Source organism: Talpa europaea, assembly GCF_964194135.1.
Source record: "Talpa europaea genome assembly, chromosome: 6".
Classification (NCBI taxonomy): domain Eukaryota; kingdom Metazoa; phylum Chordata; class Mammalia; order Eulipotyphla; family Talpidae; genus Talpa; species Talpa europaea.
This window is the reverse complement of record NC_140072.1, coordinates 69,866,473-69,885,084: the sequence shown is the minus strand read 5'-3', so window position 1 is coordinate 69,885,084 and position 18,612 is coordinate 69,866,473. Positions and strand designations below refer to the sequence as shown.

Genomic DNA, 18,612 nt, shown 5'->3' with positions numbered 1-18,612 from the left:
TATTCGATGAGATATAAAAAACTCACTACAAGCTTCATTAACAAATGCAATAAAAATATAAACAGGTTATTACCTCTTGAATATGTGCGGCAACTGCTGCTTTTGTATCAAAATCTAAACCTTGAATCCTTTCAATGAATTCTTCTTTTTTCTGACACTGAAATAAACAAAAAAACATTCATACTTTATAATGTATACTCCTTAACAAGTTGTAAATAACTAAAAATTCACCAGGCTGAATAGCTTAGTATGTTTTGAACGGCACAATGAAGGTTTTGTTTTGCATTTAAATGGTCTAATATACTGACCTAATAAAAAGACAAAAAATTAGAAATATATTTAAAAAGCAAAGCACTGAAAATCCATACTATTTTTATGTTGGAAAGTTCTAAAGCTGGAAACCATTACACAACCCATCTGAGGTCAGTACAATATTATTATGCTAACTTTACAAACAGAAGTAAAGAATCAAGAACTTGTTTCAGGGAAGGTAAGTTACTTGCCAAAAAACACAGTGAGTCAGTGGCAGAATTCGGAATACGGCCAAAATGCTCAGTCAGTCTTTGGCTATCATCAAACAACACAGTCTTTCTTCTTGGGGATAAAAAAATTGTAAGCAATTTTTACTTCAAGCTTACAATTTATTCTCACATCTTCAGCCTAGCAATCTTAATAAAAGAAACCCAATTTTGTGGCCCAGTTCAACATTTATAAGGTAAAACAATAAATACTTGGTTTGTTTCTTATAAAACATAACTGGGCAAAATTTAAAAATGTATATATACAAGTATACATGAATCAAGTGAAATAAGGCAGTTCTTTGCTGTGTGACTTTTTAAAAGCTTTATATAAATTAAATAAATCAAAATGCAAACCTAATCTTTTTTCTTTCCACTCAGTATTGAGTAACAATTTAACAAGCATCTTAATTTCTGTCTCCACTCTACATCTCTTACACTGCAGTCCAACTGCTAGTATAACTGTATTTCTGCAGCTACCAAATGAGAAGTGCATACAAAATAGACAGCACAGCTTTGTCTAGCTTAGCTGCATCTCCTGGGCCAATTACTGGACTAGTGAATACAATATACTCACAAAAAGAAAAACTGGCTCTTTGATCATTAAGAAACTTAGCAAGGTTTCAATTTACATTCTACACATTTATTTCATCAAATTGTAAAACTATTTCTGCTGTGATACAATTTAAGTAATATTCCTTATGTACAAAAAGTTCTCTATTCTGTAAAAATGAAATTATTAAACATAGCATTTAAATGATTTAATTAATTGCCAAGAATGTACAATTCCTAATATTTTTGTCTAGAAAACAATAAAATTATTTTTGTCTCGTAAATAGTATCTGACAAACCTAGAGAGAACAATTAAGAATGACTTTTTGATAGCAAATTGTAGCATATATAAAATAATTAACTTCATACAATGGGAACCCCATTTTTAAAATTTAAAGCTTCCCAAAATGTTCATCTAAGCATACTCTGAGTCAAAGAACATACAAAATGGTGATATAACAACTGAGGGTTCCCCAACTCAACTCTCATATCTTTGTCTGCCTTCAGTTTAAACTAAATAGATGAATTTTTTCAAAGGGCTAAAATCACTGTGTCTAAATTTATATTCTTTAGGAGCTTACCCCATTAACACATTAACACAAATGAGAATTCTTCTTTATCCTTAAAATATCCACAAAATTTTGCTACATCACACCTTTACTAAAACTAAAAATCTTAAAAATTCTAAATATACTTTTTAAATTGTAAGGCTTTTTTAAAAAAAGAATATACAATGAATTTCGTAAGATCTTGAAGGATAGAAAAGAGACATAGTCAAGATGAAAAAGTGAATGAGAGAAGACTCAAACTTTGAATAATGTAACCAAATATTTCATGTATCAGTGTTATGCAATACAGTAATCAATAGCCATGTGGCTGCTGAATACCTGAAATGTATCTAAGTGCTACTAAAAAAATGAACAATTCATTTTATTTAATTGAAATTAATTTTAATTATATAGCTGCATGTGTCTAGTGGCTACTATACCGACAGCCCAGCTACAAAGCATATGAAAAGTCTGATGTTAAAATAGACATGTAAATACTTTAACTTCCAGCTATAAAGACTCGTAAAAACTAAATAACCATGAACAAATTTTTTCACTCAAAATCAAGTTCTATTTTATATTATGGTCTAAAGTGTTATAAACACCAAAATTACTTCTGTCATAATAACTGATTCCTAAGCCAGCAGATTACCATGGTATGATAGCGAAAGCTAAGATATAGGAATGAGCAAAACTGTAGTTTGGATGGGAAGTAGGGCTGGGGGAGAGGGAGAAATGCATTCCACCAGAATTTAAGATCTTAATATATTATTCCTCCAATTTTCACTTGGCACTCTCAGTGCTTCTTCTTAAAGGAAGAAGATAGATTTTTGTGGAAACATTTTAGTGAGTTGAGAAAGGAGCACCCAAAACAAGCTACTGAACAGGAAAATAATAAACTTAGAAATACACTGTTTTCAATAGGAGTAAGAACACTAATGGCTGAACAGATAGATCATAACTCCATCAAAATAGACCAAAATAAGCCACATTTAAAGGTAAAAATAAAAAAATTAAATTCCCTGTTTAAAGAATGACTATTAAAAAACCCAGAAAATAATAAATGTTGGCAAGGATGTGGAAAAATTGGAACTACCGGAAAATGCTTACAAGAATATAAAATAGTATAGGCAATCCAGAAAATGGTATGGCCATTCCTAACATAATAAATAAGAGAATTATCATGATTCTGCAGTTCCACTTCTGACAAAAGTCAGAAGTTCTTTTGGTAAAGAACTGAAAGTAGGAACTCAACAGTTTTTTGTTCTCCCATTTTAAAGCAGCATTATTCACAATAACCAAGAAGTGGAAGTAAGCCAAGTATCTATCAATTGATTACTGGATAAACAAAATGTGGTGCATATACAATAGAATATTACTCAGATTTAAAAATAAAGGTATACTGACAAATGCTGCAACATGGATGAGAGCCCTAAAGACATTATGCTAAGTGAAGTAAGTCAGGTACAACAGGACAAATACTATGTAATTCCACATTTGTAGGATCATAAGAGTACTCAAACTGAGAGAGACAAAATTGCACTGATAGTTGCCAAGTGTGGTGGGGACAAAAAGAGTAGTAGGGAATTGTTCTTTAATTGGTAGAGTCCCCATTTTGTAAGATGGAAAAAGTTCTGGATATAGATGGTGCTGATGATTACACAATAAAGAGAACATACTTAATGTTAGTGAACTGTACACTTAAAAATGGTTATTAAAAGGATAAATTTTGTTATGCATATTATTCTGTGATTAAGAGATAAAATTGAAACACTAATGTCAGCAATGAATCCCCTCTTCAGCTTAAGTTACAATCGCAATTTTAATGTATTTTCAGAAAAAGAAATAGTTCAGCTATAAATTATGCATCATTTTATTTCCCCAAAAAGCAGTATAATTATTACTGGTCTAAAATGCTAATTTTTAAAAAATGCTGTACAGGTAACATAGGAAGACAACAGACTGTAGCCCTCAAGCTGACCAGTTGTTTCTGAATTAAATACTAGTTAGAATTGTGTTTGAGGGCACACAAAAGGTCAGAATTATAATTTCAACCTCTCTTGACACCTAGTTACTTTTAGCACTATGCAAACCTGGCCAAAGTTCAAAATAAGTAATATTTCTGGATACTGAGTTAGCAGAACTGACATAAAACCCACGTTCTGCTGAAGAGTCATAAGTTTTATAAGATCTTTATAGAAAAAAATTTCCACAGAACAAATACTAAAAAATTTTCCTTCTGTGTAGGATAATTTCACTTGGGATTCTCTCAACTACTTCAGGGGAGGGGTGTAGAGCCATATATTTGTGAAAATTCTAGCTGATGCTCAAGTAGTTCAGGGAACTTATGTTATCCATTTAAAAGGAATCTGAAGAACTGGGTTAGTCAGTCAATAATGAAAATATCCACGCTCTGGTCCTGAACAGTTGTCTTCATGTTCACTTAATTTTGTGACTTACATTTATGTATAATTGAGGATTAGAACATCCTAATTATAATTTATTACATGAGTTTAGAATTTTTGGATAGTGACTAATTTTAATGATTTTGAATGTTGCTTCCCCTTAAGAATGTCGTAATTTTTCTTCAAAAGAAATTTTTCAATTTCCTAATGAGAGCTTCCTTTTCTATTTCTTTTGTGAATATAACATTTTTTAAAACCTGTGGCCCACTGAAATCACAAGTAGAAAACTATTCTGATGTGGAAAACATTTATATTACATACTGACTACAGTAAACATCAGAATTTTAACAGACTTAACTAATAGATAAGCAGATTCTCCATAATAGAAGTAATATTCTATAAAGTGTTCAAACAATACTTGTTGAATGCATGGTTTCATCAGTAGTTTTCTTACCCTCAAGTAATTTTTGGTTCTTCTGTATCAACAGACTTCTAACTGTTCGTACAATCACATTTGGAGGCTGTGATTGTAAGTGATTTTGATTGTTACACATTTAATGTTAGCAATTAGTGGCTCCCAAATATTTATAGGATTAAATTTAAATTGTTTTACACAGACCAAGTTCTTCATCACACAATCCCTGTCAACACTTAAGTCTAATTTCTTACCATTCTCCCATACACACATTACAATCTAGCCATACTTGATATTTCTGTCAAAGATGTTTTCTCAGCATCGGTGCTCTCATTTTAAATATTACGTTCTCAGGAGACATTCCCTGACACTACAAACATGAATATGAAAATATTGTGCATTACGGTAATCATCACCCTAAACTATTACTGTTTTTCAGTCTGTCTCAAAAATTTAACTCCTTAAGCCTTGTATCTTTTTTTCAAAAATCTCTCTTCCTGTCCTTTACAATAGTACATGCTATGGAGGAAACACTTCTTAAAAATCAGGCCATTAACATTTTAAGAATACACAATGAACAAATACTGTCCAAAACTGGATCCCTCCTCCTTCCTAGGCAGATCTGCCATTCTGACACTGCAAAAGATGCAAGCCTCAAGTGCTTTCAAGAGAAAAGAAAAATATCCTGCTATGACTCCAAAAATGTCTCTGTGTGTGTGTGTAAAGATTATTTTTCTATTTTTCTTGACAAACTCATTTCATGTAAAAGTCTGACATCTAGCTATCTCTACCCATTTCTATAAAAACTGTAATAATATGGACATTGAGGGTTAGGATGATCGTATTGTGTCTTTGCTTATTTTCTTAAATAATAAAAAAAATCTTGGTTTTTGTCACTTGTTCTTTAAGAAATATATAAGCAAAAACAAAATTCTACACACACACGATACTGGAATTTTATCCTACACATGTAATTGTTAGGCCTTACTTTATGGAACAAACATCTTTTCATGAATATGTGTGAAAATTCCCAATTGAAAAATAGATTTGGAGAATGGGTCAAAATCCAATGAGATGCTAGTTACAAGAAAACTAGCATCTAATATAAACTGGAGAATATAAACTAAAATAAAATTCCACCAGATGATTAAAAGTGAAACGGAGGTCAAAATTACATCAGAAAATGCTGAAAGAAAGTAGGGGCTAGAGTTTAATATCAGACCAAAAAAAAAAAAAAAAAATTCAAGGCCTCAAGCACACAGTATAAGGACAGCTTACATAAATGCCTGATTTCAATGCATCATCACAAACTTGTTTTTTAACTCTCTCATCTCTTCCCTAAGTCTTTCAACTCATCTACTCTTACCATTTCTTTAGGGTCCAAATATCTAACAGGGTGGTCATCTCTAAATCCCTGGCCAGTTTGAGTCAGCCCTCCACTAAGGTTTCCTTCTGTTTCCAAGCTTACATCATCTTTAGATGGTTGAGGATTTCTTTCTGTTCCCTGTGGTATATCTTCTGAAGAGTTGTCTTCCTTGGTGATTAGCATGTTTTGTGGTTTTCCTACTTTTTTCACAAGATTTTTGATTATTATTTTTCCTATTTCCTTTTTGAATATATTAATCTTGAAGAATCTGAGGCAATTTTCTTCTTCAGCAATGGGGAGGTACTACAGGGAAACATGCCCCACAATATAGGACTTCTGCACATTCCTACTCCTCTGATTTGATTTCTATAATTGATAAAAGCTATCTTCTCTTGCTACAAAAAAAATAAACTGGCTTGTATTTATTCTTTCTTTATTCTCAAACTTGCCATCCTGGGTCGTGGACATCTTCCAAACTTACTGCTAGATTTTTCCCCCTGACTCTAGTCACTCTTCGCTCATTATTCCTTCAACATTGTTAACATATACTATATATTGGCTTTTTCTACTATTCCCCTTAACTTAAAAAAAAGTTACAATGTTAATAAATTCTTCCCTTCAACATTACTTTCACGCTAACCAGCTCTCTCTAAACATCTTAAAAACATCTTTATTCTCCAGTTTACTTAGCAATATGTATAAAATTAACTATGACAAATGTCTTGGGAGTCTGGGTTTTTAATATATAGTCCTTTTTTGATCAATGATTATAATAAAAATATGATTCTTCTGTTCCTACTTTGTATCAGAAATGGTATCTTACAGAGGTTTTCTGATAATACCCTTCTTCATGTTATTGTTAATTCCCTCCCGTTCTATAACACACATGTATGCATAAACTGTAAAGATATTTCAGAAGAGGCTTTTATGAAGTTATCTCCTGGATACTTGAAAAATTTGGGTCCACTAGAAGGCTCAGAATAAAAAAAAATTAAAGATTTTAAATGATAATGAAACTAAAATTTGAAATTTTTTCCCTCAAAATCCTCTTACGCTGACTATGGCTATTTTAAAATTTCTAACACAGACTGTGAAAATATATAGCCTTTTAAAAACTAAAACCCAAAAAAGGACACTAAGAAGTTATTACCATGAAAATATAAATATTTTAACTTACCTGAACTGCACAACCCAGTAAAAGTAAAAGCAACTTTTTAACTTCTTCAGTGCCTTGTTCTGAAATACAAACAGTTTTACTGTAGTTTAACTTTTTCTTGTATTGGCAAAATCATTTATAGAAGTAACATTCACAACAACTTGACCCAAGGATTAAGTCTATACAGTGGAGAATTTTTGAAAAGCAGGTCTAATTCCACAGGAAAGAGGAGGGAGAAGGATCAAAACAGGGGTGGGAAGGACACAAGGGACTATAGTGATGGTACACGGGTGAATGGGTGGTGGGAATTTCATGGGGGCTACACCTGAGAGGAGAAAGCATACACTGTACAAAAATGAAGAATAATGTAAAACATATATAAAATAAAATTTTAGGGGCCTCCCTGGTGGTGCAAGGGGTTGAGCACAGCACTATGAAGCAATCCACAGCCTCTGTAGCACGAGTTCAATCCCCAGCCAGCCAGGGAACAACCCACATGGTGCAACAGACCTCTCCTGTCTCATCCACTGCTCCCTCTCAGCAGTTTATTTCAGTCCGTCTGCCTGTTCTGTGGCCCATACCTCTCTGGTGAATCCTCTCATCCCCTCCTTCCCCCACCCTCTCGCACCTCTGACCTGTGCCTCAGCTCTTATATGCATAAATAATATTTTTTAAAAATTTTTTTTTAAAAAAGCAAGATGTGAGCAAGATGGTAATAGCAGATGAAATAGGCAAGGATCTAAATTTTGAAGGATTACAATACAGATAAAATAGGCCTCAACATGTAATAATTATGCTAATTATAAATCCACTACTTCTCCATAAATGATTATACTACACCAATTTAGCAAATTAAGAACTACTGACATAGAGAAATGTCACAAGTCAGCCAAACTGGCTCTTAAGTGGCCTGGCTTTTTTGGGCTTATTAGCGTTTTCTTTCTAAAACACATAAATAACTCATCTACCTGTAAAATTTAAATGGCTTTCCACTGTGTAAGTTCATGAGAATAAAACTTTTAATACCACTTTACAGTGAGGCTAGTAAAACAAATGTATATTCCAAGATGGACAAAATCAATGGTCTGTGCAGAAGTAAAGAATAAATTACGTAACAACAGCATTCAATTCAAATTTTCTTCTTCACTAACCAAAAAAATCACATTTGGGTCAGAACTTGACCATTAGGCCATGTGTCTATGATGAAATGCAAATCTTTTCAAACACTGTATCTTACTCTCTATGAAACAAATTACTTCCTTAGCCATACTCGGACAGCTAATCACCTTCCCCAAATATACAATAACACTCCCCTACCTAACTTCCTCTTAATCTCTTTCTTCCCTACCCACTCATCCTTCTAGTGACCTACTTAGTAATCACATTTTAGGCAGAATTCTAACATTTCTGAGTATTTTTCCTTGACTCAACCATCAATGGTCCCCAACACTCACTATCTGCCAACTTGAAGACTAATTAATGGTTCCATATTTTATATGCCTTTACATTTTCATCTAGCTCCATTTTGTACTAAATATTACATGATTTCCCAGTAATCTGTACATCTCTCACCAAAACACAAGATCCTCAAGGACACAGACCATTTTCCTTATATTCCTGGTCCCTATAACTTGGTAGACACTTAATAAATGCATACGAAATTAAAAATAATTCTGTTCCTTACAAAAAATATGTTTTCAGCTTTTTATTCATGCAGTCAAAAGTCCTAGACTATCTCCAAAGACTATCCAAAACTCCTGATTTACCCCTTAGGTTGCTTGGTTTTAGATTTTTTTTTTTTTTAATTTCATTTTTCTTGTTTTGACAAAGGATGGAAGCGCAGGTGGGAGTTGATTTGGATTACATTCAACCTGTAAGAATATTGTTGAAACTTAATCAACTGCTAATTTCCCCAATTGTTCAAAAATTATAACTCTAAATATGCTACATTTAAAATCTGATAAAGGGCAGAAACTTTTGAAGAAAATAATTAAAATGCTCAAAGAAACTGTTTCTCCTCTTTCCATTCAGAAACAGTTTAACATAAATTAAAACGTTATCAATCAAACCCTTAGATTCAAACAACTGTGACAATGATATGTAGTAGATATATGAACAGGAACTTAGAAATTATTTTAAAATCACTTCTTGTCTAATGTTATGTTCCTTTAAGCTAATAACATCATTATCTATCGTAATGAGACACTGAAAATCACAGGAAAGTATCAGTTTGGAATAGCTTATATTTAAAGTTCATATTTAAATAATGAAGCTGGGCCTCCCCGGTGGCGCAGCAGTTGAGCGCTGGGCTGTGAAGCTGCCCGCAGCCTCTGCAGCGCCGGTTCGATCCCTGACTGCCAGGTGAGGGTCCCACATGGTGCGCAGACTTCTCCTGCCGCCCGCTGCTCCCCTCAGCAGTGTACTTCTTCCATCTGCCTGTTCTGCTCCCTGCTCTGCCTCTGGTGAATTCTCTCACCCTCCCTCGCTTCTGACTGTACCCAGTGCTTGTATAAATAAATAAATCTTTAAAAATAAAAAAATAAATAAATAATGAACTTAATTTAAAATGAAGTTTTTTTCCTCTAAATAAAATGGAACATAAGCTCCAACATCTATAAGCCTTGTGAACTAATGTAAATAACAAGACCTTGGTAAACAAGCACTACAGTATTACAAAAAGATAAAACTTACCATCACATTGGGCTAATTTTAATACTTACCAGAAAAGGGATTTTTGCCAATGATTAAGACATTTGGCAATGACATCATGATCAACTGCTGCAAAGTCTCCTGTAAAAGATACCCAATATTTGTTATATGGTAATGTTGACTATGTAATGACTCAATAGGCTGTAACTAATAATTTGTGCACTTTAAGTATGATTCAGAAAGGATGAAATGCCCTCAAATTACTAACTTTAGGTCATATATCAAGTATGCAGCTTTTGTTTTACACTACCTCTTCTTTGAAGAAATGAAGGAACACATCTTGTGTGCCATTACACAACCACTAACAATGACATGATAGAAAGGGTCTGGAAGAAATTAAGACTACAGGATTGGTGGGGGTCATATGAGAATACTGAATCTTTGCCAGATTATAGAAATAAATGAGTATCTTTTACAATTTGCCTTTCACTACACACATACTTAGATATATCTAAGTAGTACCTGAGGAATAAATTTTCTAAGTATTCAATTATTTCTCAATCATTCTTTACTTAAAACAATAGTGAAAAACCAGCCATGAAAGTTGACTTGTATTACTTTTTAAATATGTGTAATTCCAGATCCCTTAAATCCAACAGTCAATATGTGCATGAACTCAGAGGCTAATTAGAATTAATGCTTACATACTTTAGAGGAGAGGAAGTGAGGGGTAAAAACAAGGGAGGGAAGAGCATAAGACACAGGGGAGATGGACTATGAGGACCTGAGCCGTTGTGTAATGACACACAAGATGTGTTCCTTCATTTCTTCAAAGAAGAGATGGTGCAGCGTGTTGAGCGCAGCGCTGTTAAGCTGTCCACAGCCTCTGAAGCAAGCAGGTTTGATCCCAGCAGGCCGGCCCCGGGATCCTCACCAAATCCCACATGGCGAGGCAGACCTCCCGTCGCACCCACTGCTCCCCTCAGCAGTGTATTTCAGTCATCTGCTTGTTCTGCTCCCCGCTCTGTCCCTGGTAAATCCTCTCACCCTCCTGTGCCTCTGGCCTGTACCCCAGCTCTTGTATAAAAATAAATAAATCTTTAAAAAAAAAAAAAGCTGCACACTTGATATATGACCTAAAGTTAGTAATTTGAGGACATTCCACCTGAGGGGAGAAATCAAATAATGTCCAAAAATTAACAACGATGTAAGCAAATAATAAAATCACAACATAAAAAGAATATCTTGGGCCTCCCTGGTGGCGCAGGCGGTTGAGCGCCAGACTATGAAGCTGTTTGCAGCCTCTACAGTGGGAGTTCGATCCCAGCCAGCTGGGGAGAAACCCACATGACGCAGCAGACCTCTCCTGTCTTGCCTGCTGCTCCCCTCAGCAGTGTATTTCGTCACTCGGCCTGTTTTCTTCCCCACTCTGTCTTTGGTGAATCCTCTCACCCTCCCGCACATCTGGCCTGTATCCTGGTTCTTGTATAAATATATCTTTTTTTTTTTAAAAAAGAATATCTTATGTGTAATTCTTTGTAAATATGTATTAGAAAGTTTAATTTTTTCCTTAAGCATATTTATTAGTTCTTTAAAAAACTATCATCCAAAATAATCATACATTTAAAGAAAAGTATATACTCCACTCATTTTGCGCACTGTGTTGGAAAAATACAATAAAAAATATTAAGAATAAATGTCAGGGTCTCCCCTGGTGGTGTAGCGGTTGAGTGCTGGCCTGCGAGGCCTGCCAGGCTGCTCGCAGCCTCTGCAGTGCAGGTTCGTTCCCCAGCCACCGGCGAGGGGCCCACACAAAAAAAAAAAGGATAAATGTCAAAAATTGCTATAATCACTTACTCCAAGGATAGATACTGAGTTTGGGTATTTAATAAATGAGTTTTCCATTTAAATCAAGTTATCTCAACACAGAATATACTATAGCTAAGTATGTAACAGCAAATTAGACTTAAAGGAATAAATTTCTAATTCATTCTAATTTTTAGTTTCCCTGCCTTGAAGGAAAGCAACTTTAAACTTACTCTCATAAAAAGAGAGTAAGAGTTAGCAATACTCTGATTAAATTTTAACAAATTAAAAAAATTGCCTTATCTCAAACTTCACAGATAAAATGTAATTCTCATTTACACCTTTTATTTTGGGGGTAGTGAGTCAAAGTTAATGAATTAATCAGCAAACATTTCCAAGGCAATTTATTTTATTGACTCACCATGTAACTTTTTTACTTATTTTTTTATTTATGCATACAAGAACTGGGGTTTAGGCCAGGGTACAGGGGTAAGAGGATTCACCAGAGACAGTGGGGAGCAGAACAGGTGGTTCTACTGAAAAACACTCCTGAGGGAAGCAGTGGCCGAGACAGGGGAGGTCTGCTGTGCCTTATGTGTTAGCTCCCTGGCCAGTGATCCAACTTATGCCCTATCAGCTGGCAATAGCTTAATAGTGCTGAGACTTTAACCTATGCTCCACCAGGAAGGCCCCCATGTAACATTCTTACTATTCTATAAGAAAGCATCTAAGTGGACTGAAATCTTTAATATGGCCCACTACTTCTTTCCTCCACTCTTCTACTTGGCTGGCTCCTCACTTTCTGCCCACTGTCACCCCATGCTCTCATTGCTTTTCACTCTCATTGCTAACTCTGACCCTCTCTCTTGAGATGAACGCAGTCTCCTATATTATTTCAACATACCATATCAATCAATGACAAAATCAATACAGTTTGTTAATACTATAAAGTTTGATTATATTTGAGTAACAAAAATTGTACTCTGGTGCAGAGGTACCTAGCACCTGGTACAGTATACTTTGGTGGAGCACAGTCAGAATGCCTAGGCTTACATTTTAGTTTTTTCACTTCTACAAAGTGATTTTTGTTGGGAAGGGTAAGAAGTAGAAGAAAGTATAATTTTTTTTAAATGATGAAGGTTATTAAACATTAGCATTAATAGGGAAAAATTACCTTTTATTCCAAAGTATTAAGTTTAAATTATGTATAAAACACTAATTTTAGGTAAGGGGGCTAAAAATTATAAAAATTAAAATGACACAAATTATTCTAAAATCTCTATTGGATCCTATGGATTCTGCAGAGGATCCTAGTTACATTTTTATAAAAATTACTTTTATTCCTCTATCCCAATATTATGGGCAACATTTTAAAATATACAAGACATAAGAGAGATCAGGAGGCTAGAAGAACTGATTGCTATTGTTAAAGCTTTATTATGTCACTCCCAGGTGTTCCAGACTTTACCTAACTTTAAAGATATTCATTATTAATGTGTTAAAGAATGGGGAAAAGACTACATAAATGAGCCCAAGATAAATGACTTTGTTAAGGAATAACAAATTAATGGATGAGTTAACGATGATAAAGTATGTATATGAACTAGTAAAGGTACTTCAATTTGTTACTAAAGTGATAAGAAACCTATTCAAATGTATGGAGAAAGAATTCTAGCAATACAACTGAAAGAAGAGAAAGTCTTCAAAAATCAGGATAATCCAGAAAATATTTTCTGCATAGTTATTATCTGCCAGATGTTCTAGACATTATGAAGACATCAATAAACAAAAATCCTAATTCTCATGGAATTCAATTTTAGGAGGGGTAGAGAGAAAATAAGTAAATGCTTTTGGTGATAAGTGCCAAGGATAAAAATAAAGTAGGAAGAGTACTGGTAGAGATGGAGATGAAAATAACAACTTTTAAAGGCATGCAAGTATTTCAAATATAGACAAGTTAAGGATTTTCAGGATAATTTAAGTTTCACTGAATAAGTACAAATTCTATCCTGATATGAAGATAGCCAGGAAAGATTTGGAAAAATGGCAATATGTAAGAAAAGGAATAAGCAAGAACTGACAGAGAAAGGAAAGACATAGTAGAGATGCTTTAAAAGATAGCACAAGTAATTCCATTGCTACTTTTAGTCAGCTTTGTACGATTTTTCCATTAAAATGACATATCAACTACAGTTTTAAAAGACTTAATATGTTTGTGTGAATTAAAGTTCACATTGCTAAATTAAGGAAACTATTTCAACTTTATGCCAGACAGACATTATTAGTAACCTATTCAAAGATAACTTAAACTAGGCCATTCCTTTCTATAAATTAGCTGCAATACTTCCTTCTCAATAAGCATCTTTGAAATAGGTTTGAGTTCATTTTTTTCCCCTGAATCACAATGCAAAATACTATTACTAAAACTATACTTTACCATAGTACACGGGTTCAAAGATTTGTAAAATACACTGGAATGGCAAACTCTCCTTTGACACTCATAAGCTATTTTATACACTAGGACAGAATTATATTTATCACATTATTTGTATTTGTCCTTTTCTTTGTTACTACTATAAGAACTAAAATATTTTATCATTTTATATGGCTAAGAACAAAACCTAATAAGCAAATAGCATTAAAAGAACATTGACCGGGCCTCCCTGGTGGCGCAAGGGTTAATACTCAACCTATGAAGCTATCTGCAGTCACTGCAGAACGAATTTGATCCCTGGCCAGGGAGCCACCCACATGGTGCAGCAGATCTCTCCTGACTCGCCCACTGCTCCCCTCAGCAGTGTATTTCAGTCAGTCTGCCTGTTCTGTTTCCCACTCTGTCTCTGGTGAATCCTCTCACCCCCCACACCTCTGGCCTGTACCCCAGTCTTGTATGCATAAGTAAGTAAATCTTTAAAAAAAGAAAAAAAGAACATCGACAAAAGTGTCAAAAGTAAGATGGAATATGAAGCATTTGCTGTATAACAAACGATCTTGTTTTCTTGGCTACTGAATTTTACTAATACTCCAAATGTTGCTTATTATAACACATTAAGAAAAATCTTTTAGAAAGCTGCTTTCTCTAGCTACTAGATTAATGGTACTAGACTTGAACTTTGTTTTTAATATTAGTAACATCGACCATACAAAAACTTCCCAATGAATTTAAATTTCCTAACTGCAAAGTGCTCTTTTCTTTGAGGGCCTCCAATGATTCAGATCATTATTTTAATGATGTTTGAAGAAACACCTTGGTTTTTTTAGCACTCTTCTAAATTACCAGTGTAGTCATACCAAACACTGGCTGTTGACAGAGTTCTAAAAATGGACTAAAATTTTTACTTATAAACTCAGTCTCTGATAATCAAACTCACTGTCTTTCCTTCACTCACCATATTTAAAAAAACAAAAAAAAAATCAAAGAGCCTGGGTAATTTTACGTAAGAGCTATAATTTATTTTCTGACTTGAAGACTTTAGATTCATTTTATTTGCAAGGAAAAATGAGATGCTTGCTATGGATAAAGTGATTATTCTAAAAGGTCTATTTGTCACTTAATCACATATTCAAAAAGTCTTCTGATAATCTCATGTCACCAGTTATTTCTTTCAGTAATTCTCCCATTACTATTGTGAGAAGGTTCCTCAAAACACTAAAAATGGATCTGTCATAAAACCCAGCAATTCTACCCCTGGGTGTGCAATTCCACTTCTAGGTATCTACCCAAAGAACACATAAACACTAATTCAAAAGGAAACCTGCACTCCTATATTTTTTTGCAGCACTATTTACAATAGCCAAGATATCAGACAACTTAAAATGCCCCAAACAGCTGAATGGATCAGAAAGATGTGGTATATATACACAATACTATTCAGCAATCAAAAAAGATGAAATTCATACTACTTGCAGCAATATGGATGGAGCTGGAAGGGATTATGCTACGCAAAATAAATCAGGAGAAAGATAAATATATTGGATGGCTTCACTTGTATGTGGAATATAGAAAAACCAAACAAAAGGTCAAAGACAAACCTTGAAAGCTAACCAGAAGATCTGAGGCATCCAGGAGGGGAAGAGGAGAGGAAAGGGCTGAGGAAGGGTTGAAGACAATGGGGAAAGAACTCAATGGACGATGACTAAGGCTACCGGAAAGGGAATGTGATTGGGTGGGAGTAAAGAGAAAAGGGGGGTCCAATGGAGGATTATTGAGGCTTTGGTGGTAGGTGTGGTAAAATAACATACATTTGTAGAGATGTAAATCTACACCCTTACGACATACTGTTATAAATCAACATTACCTCAATAAATAAAATTAAAAAAAATAATAAACCAGGCCTCCCTGGTGGCACAAGAGGTTAAGTCTCAGTGCTATTAAGTATCCGTTGCCACTGCAGCATGAATTCAATCCCCAGCGAGGGAGATAACACACATGGTACAGCAGACCTCTCTTGTCTCATCAGCTGCTCCCCTCAGCAGCGTATTTCAGTCAACCCGACTGTTCTGTTCCCCACTCTGTCTCTGGTGAATCCTCTCAGCCCCCACAACTCTGGTCTACACCCCAGTTCTTGTATGCATAAATAAGTAAAAATCTTTTAAAACAATAAAAATAAACCAAAATGATTTTATTTATTCACTCGTTTCATGACAATAGGGAAATGATCTGTCCTTGCTCACCACTGCAGCTCCTATGTTTAGAATACTTGACATTCATAAAAGCCAGTGATCAGAAAGAGAATCTAAAGGCATTATAACTTTCACTGAGCTTTTACATATCCCTAATCATTAAAACAAAAAGCAGGAAGAATATTAACATTAATATTAAAATTCGCCTATCATGACTAAAAAGATACAAAGAAAAAAATCACCCCTGTAAAAAACATCTCAAGGTATTCTGTCAATATTCCGTTTATGTTGGGAGTCATTTTTACAAGATTACTTTAAAAAAATAATGAAGACACACACTAAAATTTTTAACATATCCACATTCACTTTTCTTTCTTGAGTTTGGAAAAATCAAAATATAGTAAAATAGTTTACCTCAAGTGCTTTTCTGAGAAGTATATAAAATACAAAACAAAAACTTTAAATAGTTTTTATAAGACTTTTGGGGGGAAATCTGATTCTTCCAATAGATAAATTATTTAATGGCAGGAAAATATATTGGTTTGGTCTTTGAAATCTGTCATATATCTACCAGGCCAAATCTATCTGGTTATTACATGAGAATAAAAAATAATTTTAGTATGTTAATTAAATGTAAGTAAGATGGTGGACCAAATTCTGAAAGACTTTAGAAGTGTTTTAGAAGTACTTCATCTAAGAATATGAACTATCAGGTAGGGGAAAGTGGTAGAGATGGTTTGATAAACTAGTTCTAAAGGAAAGACACAGGGGAATGGACAGATATTTAACAACTTTCAGTAGTATTTTATGTTAAATATCTGAAACAATATTGACAATATGTTAAGATATTCAATCACTTCTAACCTTAAATTAATCCACTGTGTCAAAAAGGTTAATGTTAAGATTATCAGTGGTCATCCAGCAAATGTTAAGGAAATGTCCACAGATTTGTCTTTGATGAAAAATAAAAACCAAAAAAGATTGACTGAAAAAATAACGTGTTTAGAAATTTAAAAATATACTTCTAAGTTACCTAATAAGTAAAATAAATCATAGCAGAAATTATAAAATACACAGAAATTAACATTTCCCAAAAAAACCTAAAATTTTTATGACGCAGCTATAGCAGTTCTTATAGGTATACTAATAGCCTTAAGAAGGCACCTATTTAAAATCTTGGTGCTGGGAAAACTGGGTTGCTACATGCAAAAGAATGAAGCTTCACCACTACCTCACACCATACACAAAAATCAACTCAAAATGGATTAAAGAACTAGACATAAGACCTGAAACCATAAAATATATAGAAGGAAATATAGGCGAAACACTACGTGATTTGCACATCAAAGACATCTTTACAGACACATCACCCAAAGCAGTGATAGTGAAGGCAAAGATAAACAGCTGGGACTACATCAAATTAAAGAGCTTCTGCACAGCAAAAGAGACAATAACAAAAACAAAGAGAAACCCCACCAACTGGGAGAACATTTTTGCACACAACACTAATGATAAAGGACTGATCACAAAAATCTGCAAAGAGCTGATGAGACTCAACAACAACAAAGCAAATAATCCAGTCAAAAAATGGGCAGAAGAGCTAAAAAGAAACTTCTCTGAAGAGGAAATGCAAATGGCCAACAGGCATATGAAAAAATGTTCAACATCAATTTTGTAATCAGGGAAATGCAAATCAAAACTACCATGAGATACCATCTCACACCAGTGAGAATGGCACATATTAAAAAAACTAGCAACAACAAATGTTGGCGAGGGTGTGGAGAAAAAGGAACTCTTCTGCACTGTTGGTGGGAGTGCAAACTGGTCCAACCACTATGGAGAGCTGTGTGGAGATTTCTGGACCTACTAAACATAGAGCTTCCATATGATCCAGCAATTCCACTCCTAGGTATTTACCCAAAGGACACAGAAACATCAATTCCAAAGAACATCTGTACCCCTATGTTTATAGCAGCACTGTTTACAATAGCTAAGCTTTGGAAACAGCCCAAATGCCCAAAAAAAGATGACTGGATCAAGAAGATGTGGTCCATATATACCATGGAATATTACTCAGCATTCAAAAAAGATAAACACATGCACTTTGCAGCAACATGGATGGCGCTGGAAGGGATCATGCTCAGCGAAATAAGCCAAAAAGAAAAAGAAAAAATACCGGATGGTCTCACTCATAGCAGGAATCTAGAAAACTTAAATAAGGGACCAGGAAAAGAATAACTATAAGAAAGTGAAAATCAAAATCAACAAAAAACTATGAACCAGAGACACTTTTTGGGGGGTGGGGGGCGGAAGGGGAGGGATTGGGGTCAGAATGGGGGGGTTGCAATTGTATGGGGAATATAAAAATAAAATTTATTATTAAAAAATAAATAAATAAAATAAAAAAGAAGGCACCTATTTAAAATCTGAAATAGACATTCGACTTAAGCTTTAAAAGAATAAAAAGTGCACTTTCAAAGGCATAATTCAAGTAGACTAACAAAGTTTTGCATTACACAAGTTCTCAAGAAATTGGAACTTGGCTTAATAATACATAACATACAATAATTATTT

General features: G+C 34.2%; 1 protein-coding gene across 5 annotated transcripts in view; it reads right to left on the bottom strand.

Moving 5' to 3' along the window:
- The window catches only part of CCDC88A (coiled-coil domain containing 88A), a gene marked incomplete at both ends in the record, with an annotated part of 140,646 nt that overhangs the window by 97,114 nt on the left and 24,920 nt on the right, over positions 1–18,612 (bottom strand). For all 5 annotated transcript variants that reach the window (XM_084235087.1, XM_084235089.1, XM_084235088.1 and 2 more), the window contains 3 exons: positions 74–157; positions 6,982–7,040; positions 9,681–9,750. In XM_084235087.1, the coding sequence (XP_084091213.1) occupies positions 74–157; positions 6,982–7,040; positions 9,681–9,750 (213 nt within the window). The remainder of the gene's footprint in view (positions 1–73; positions 158–6,981; positions 7,041–9,680; positions 9,751–18,612) is intronic.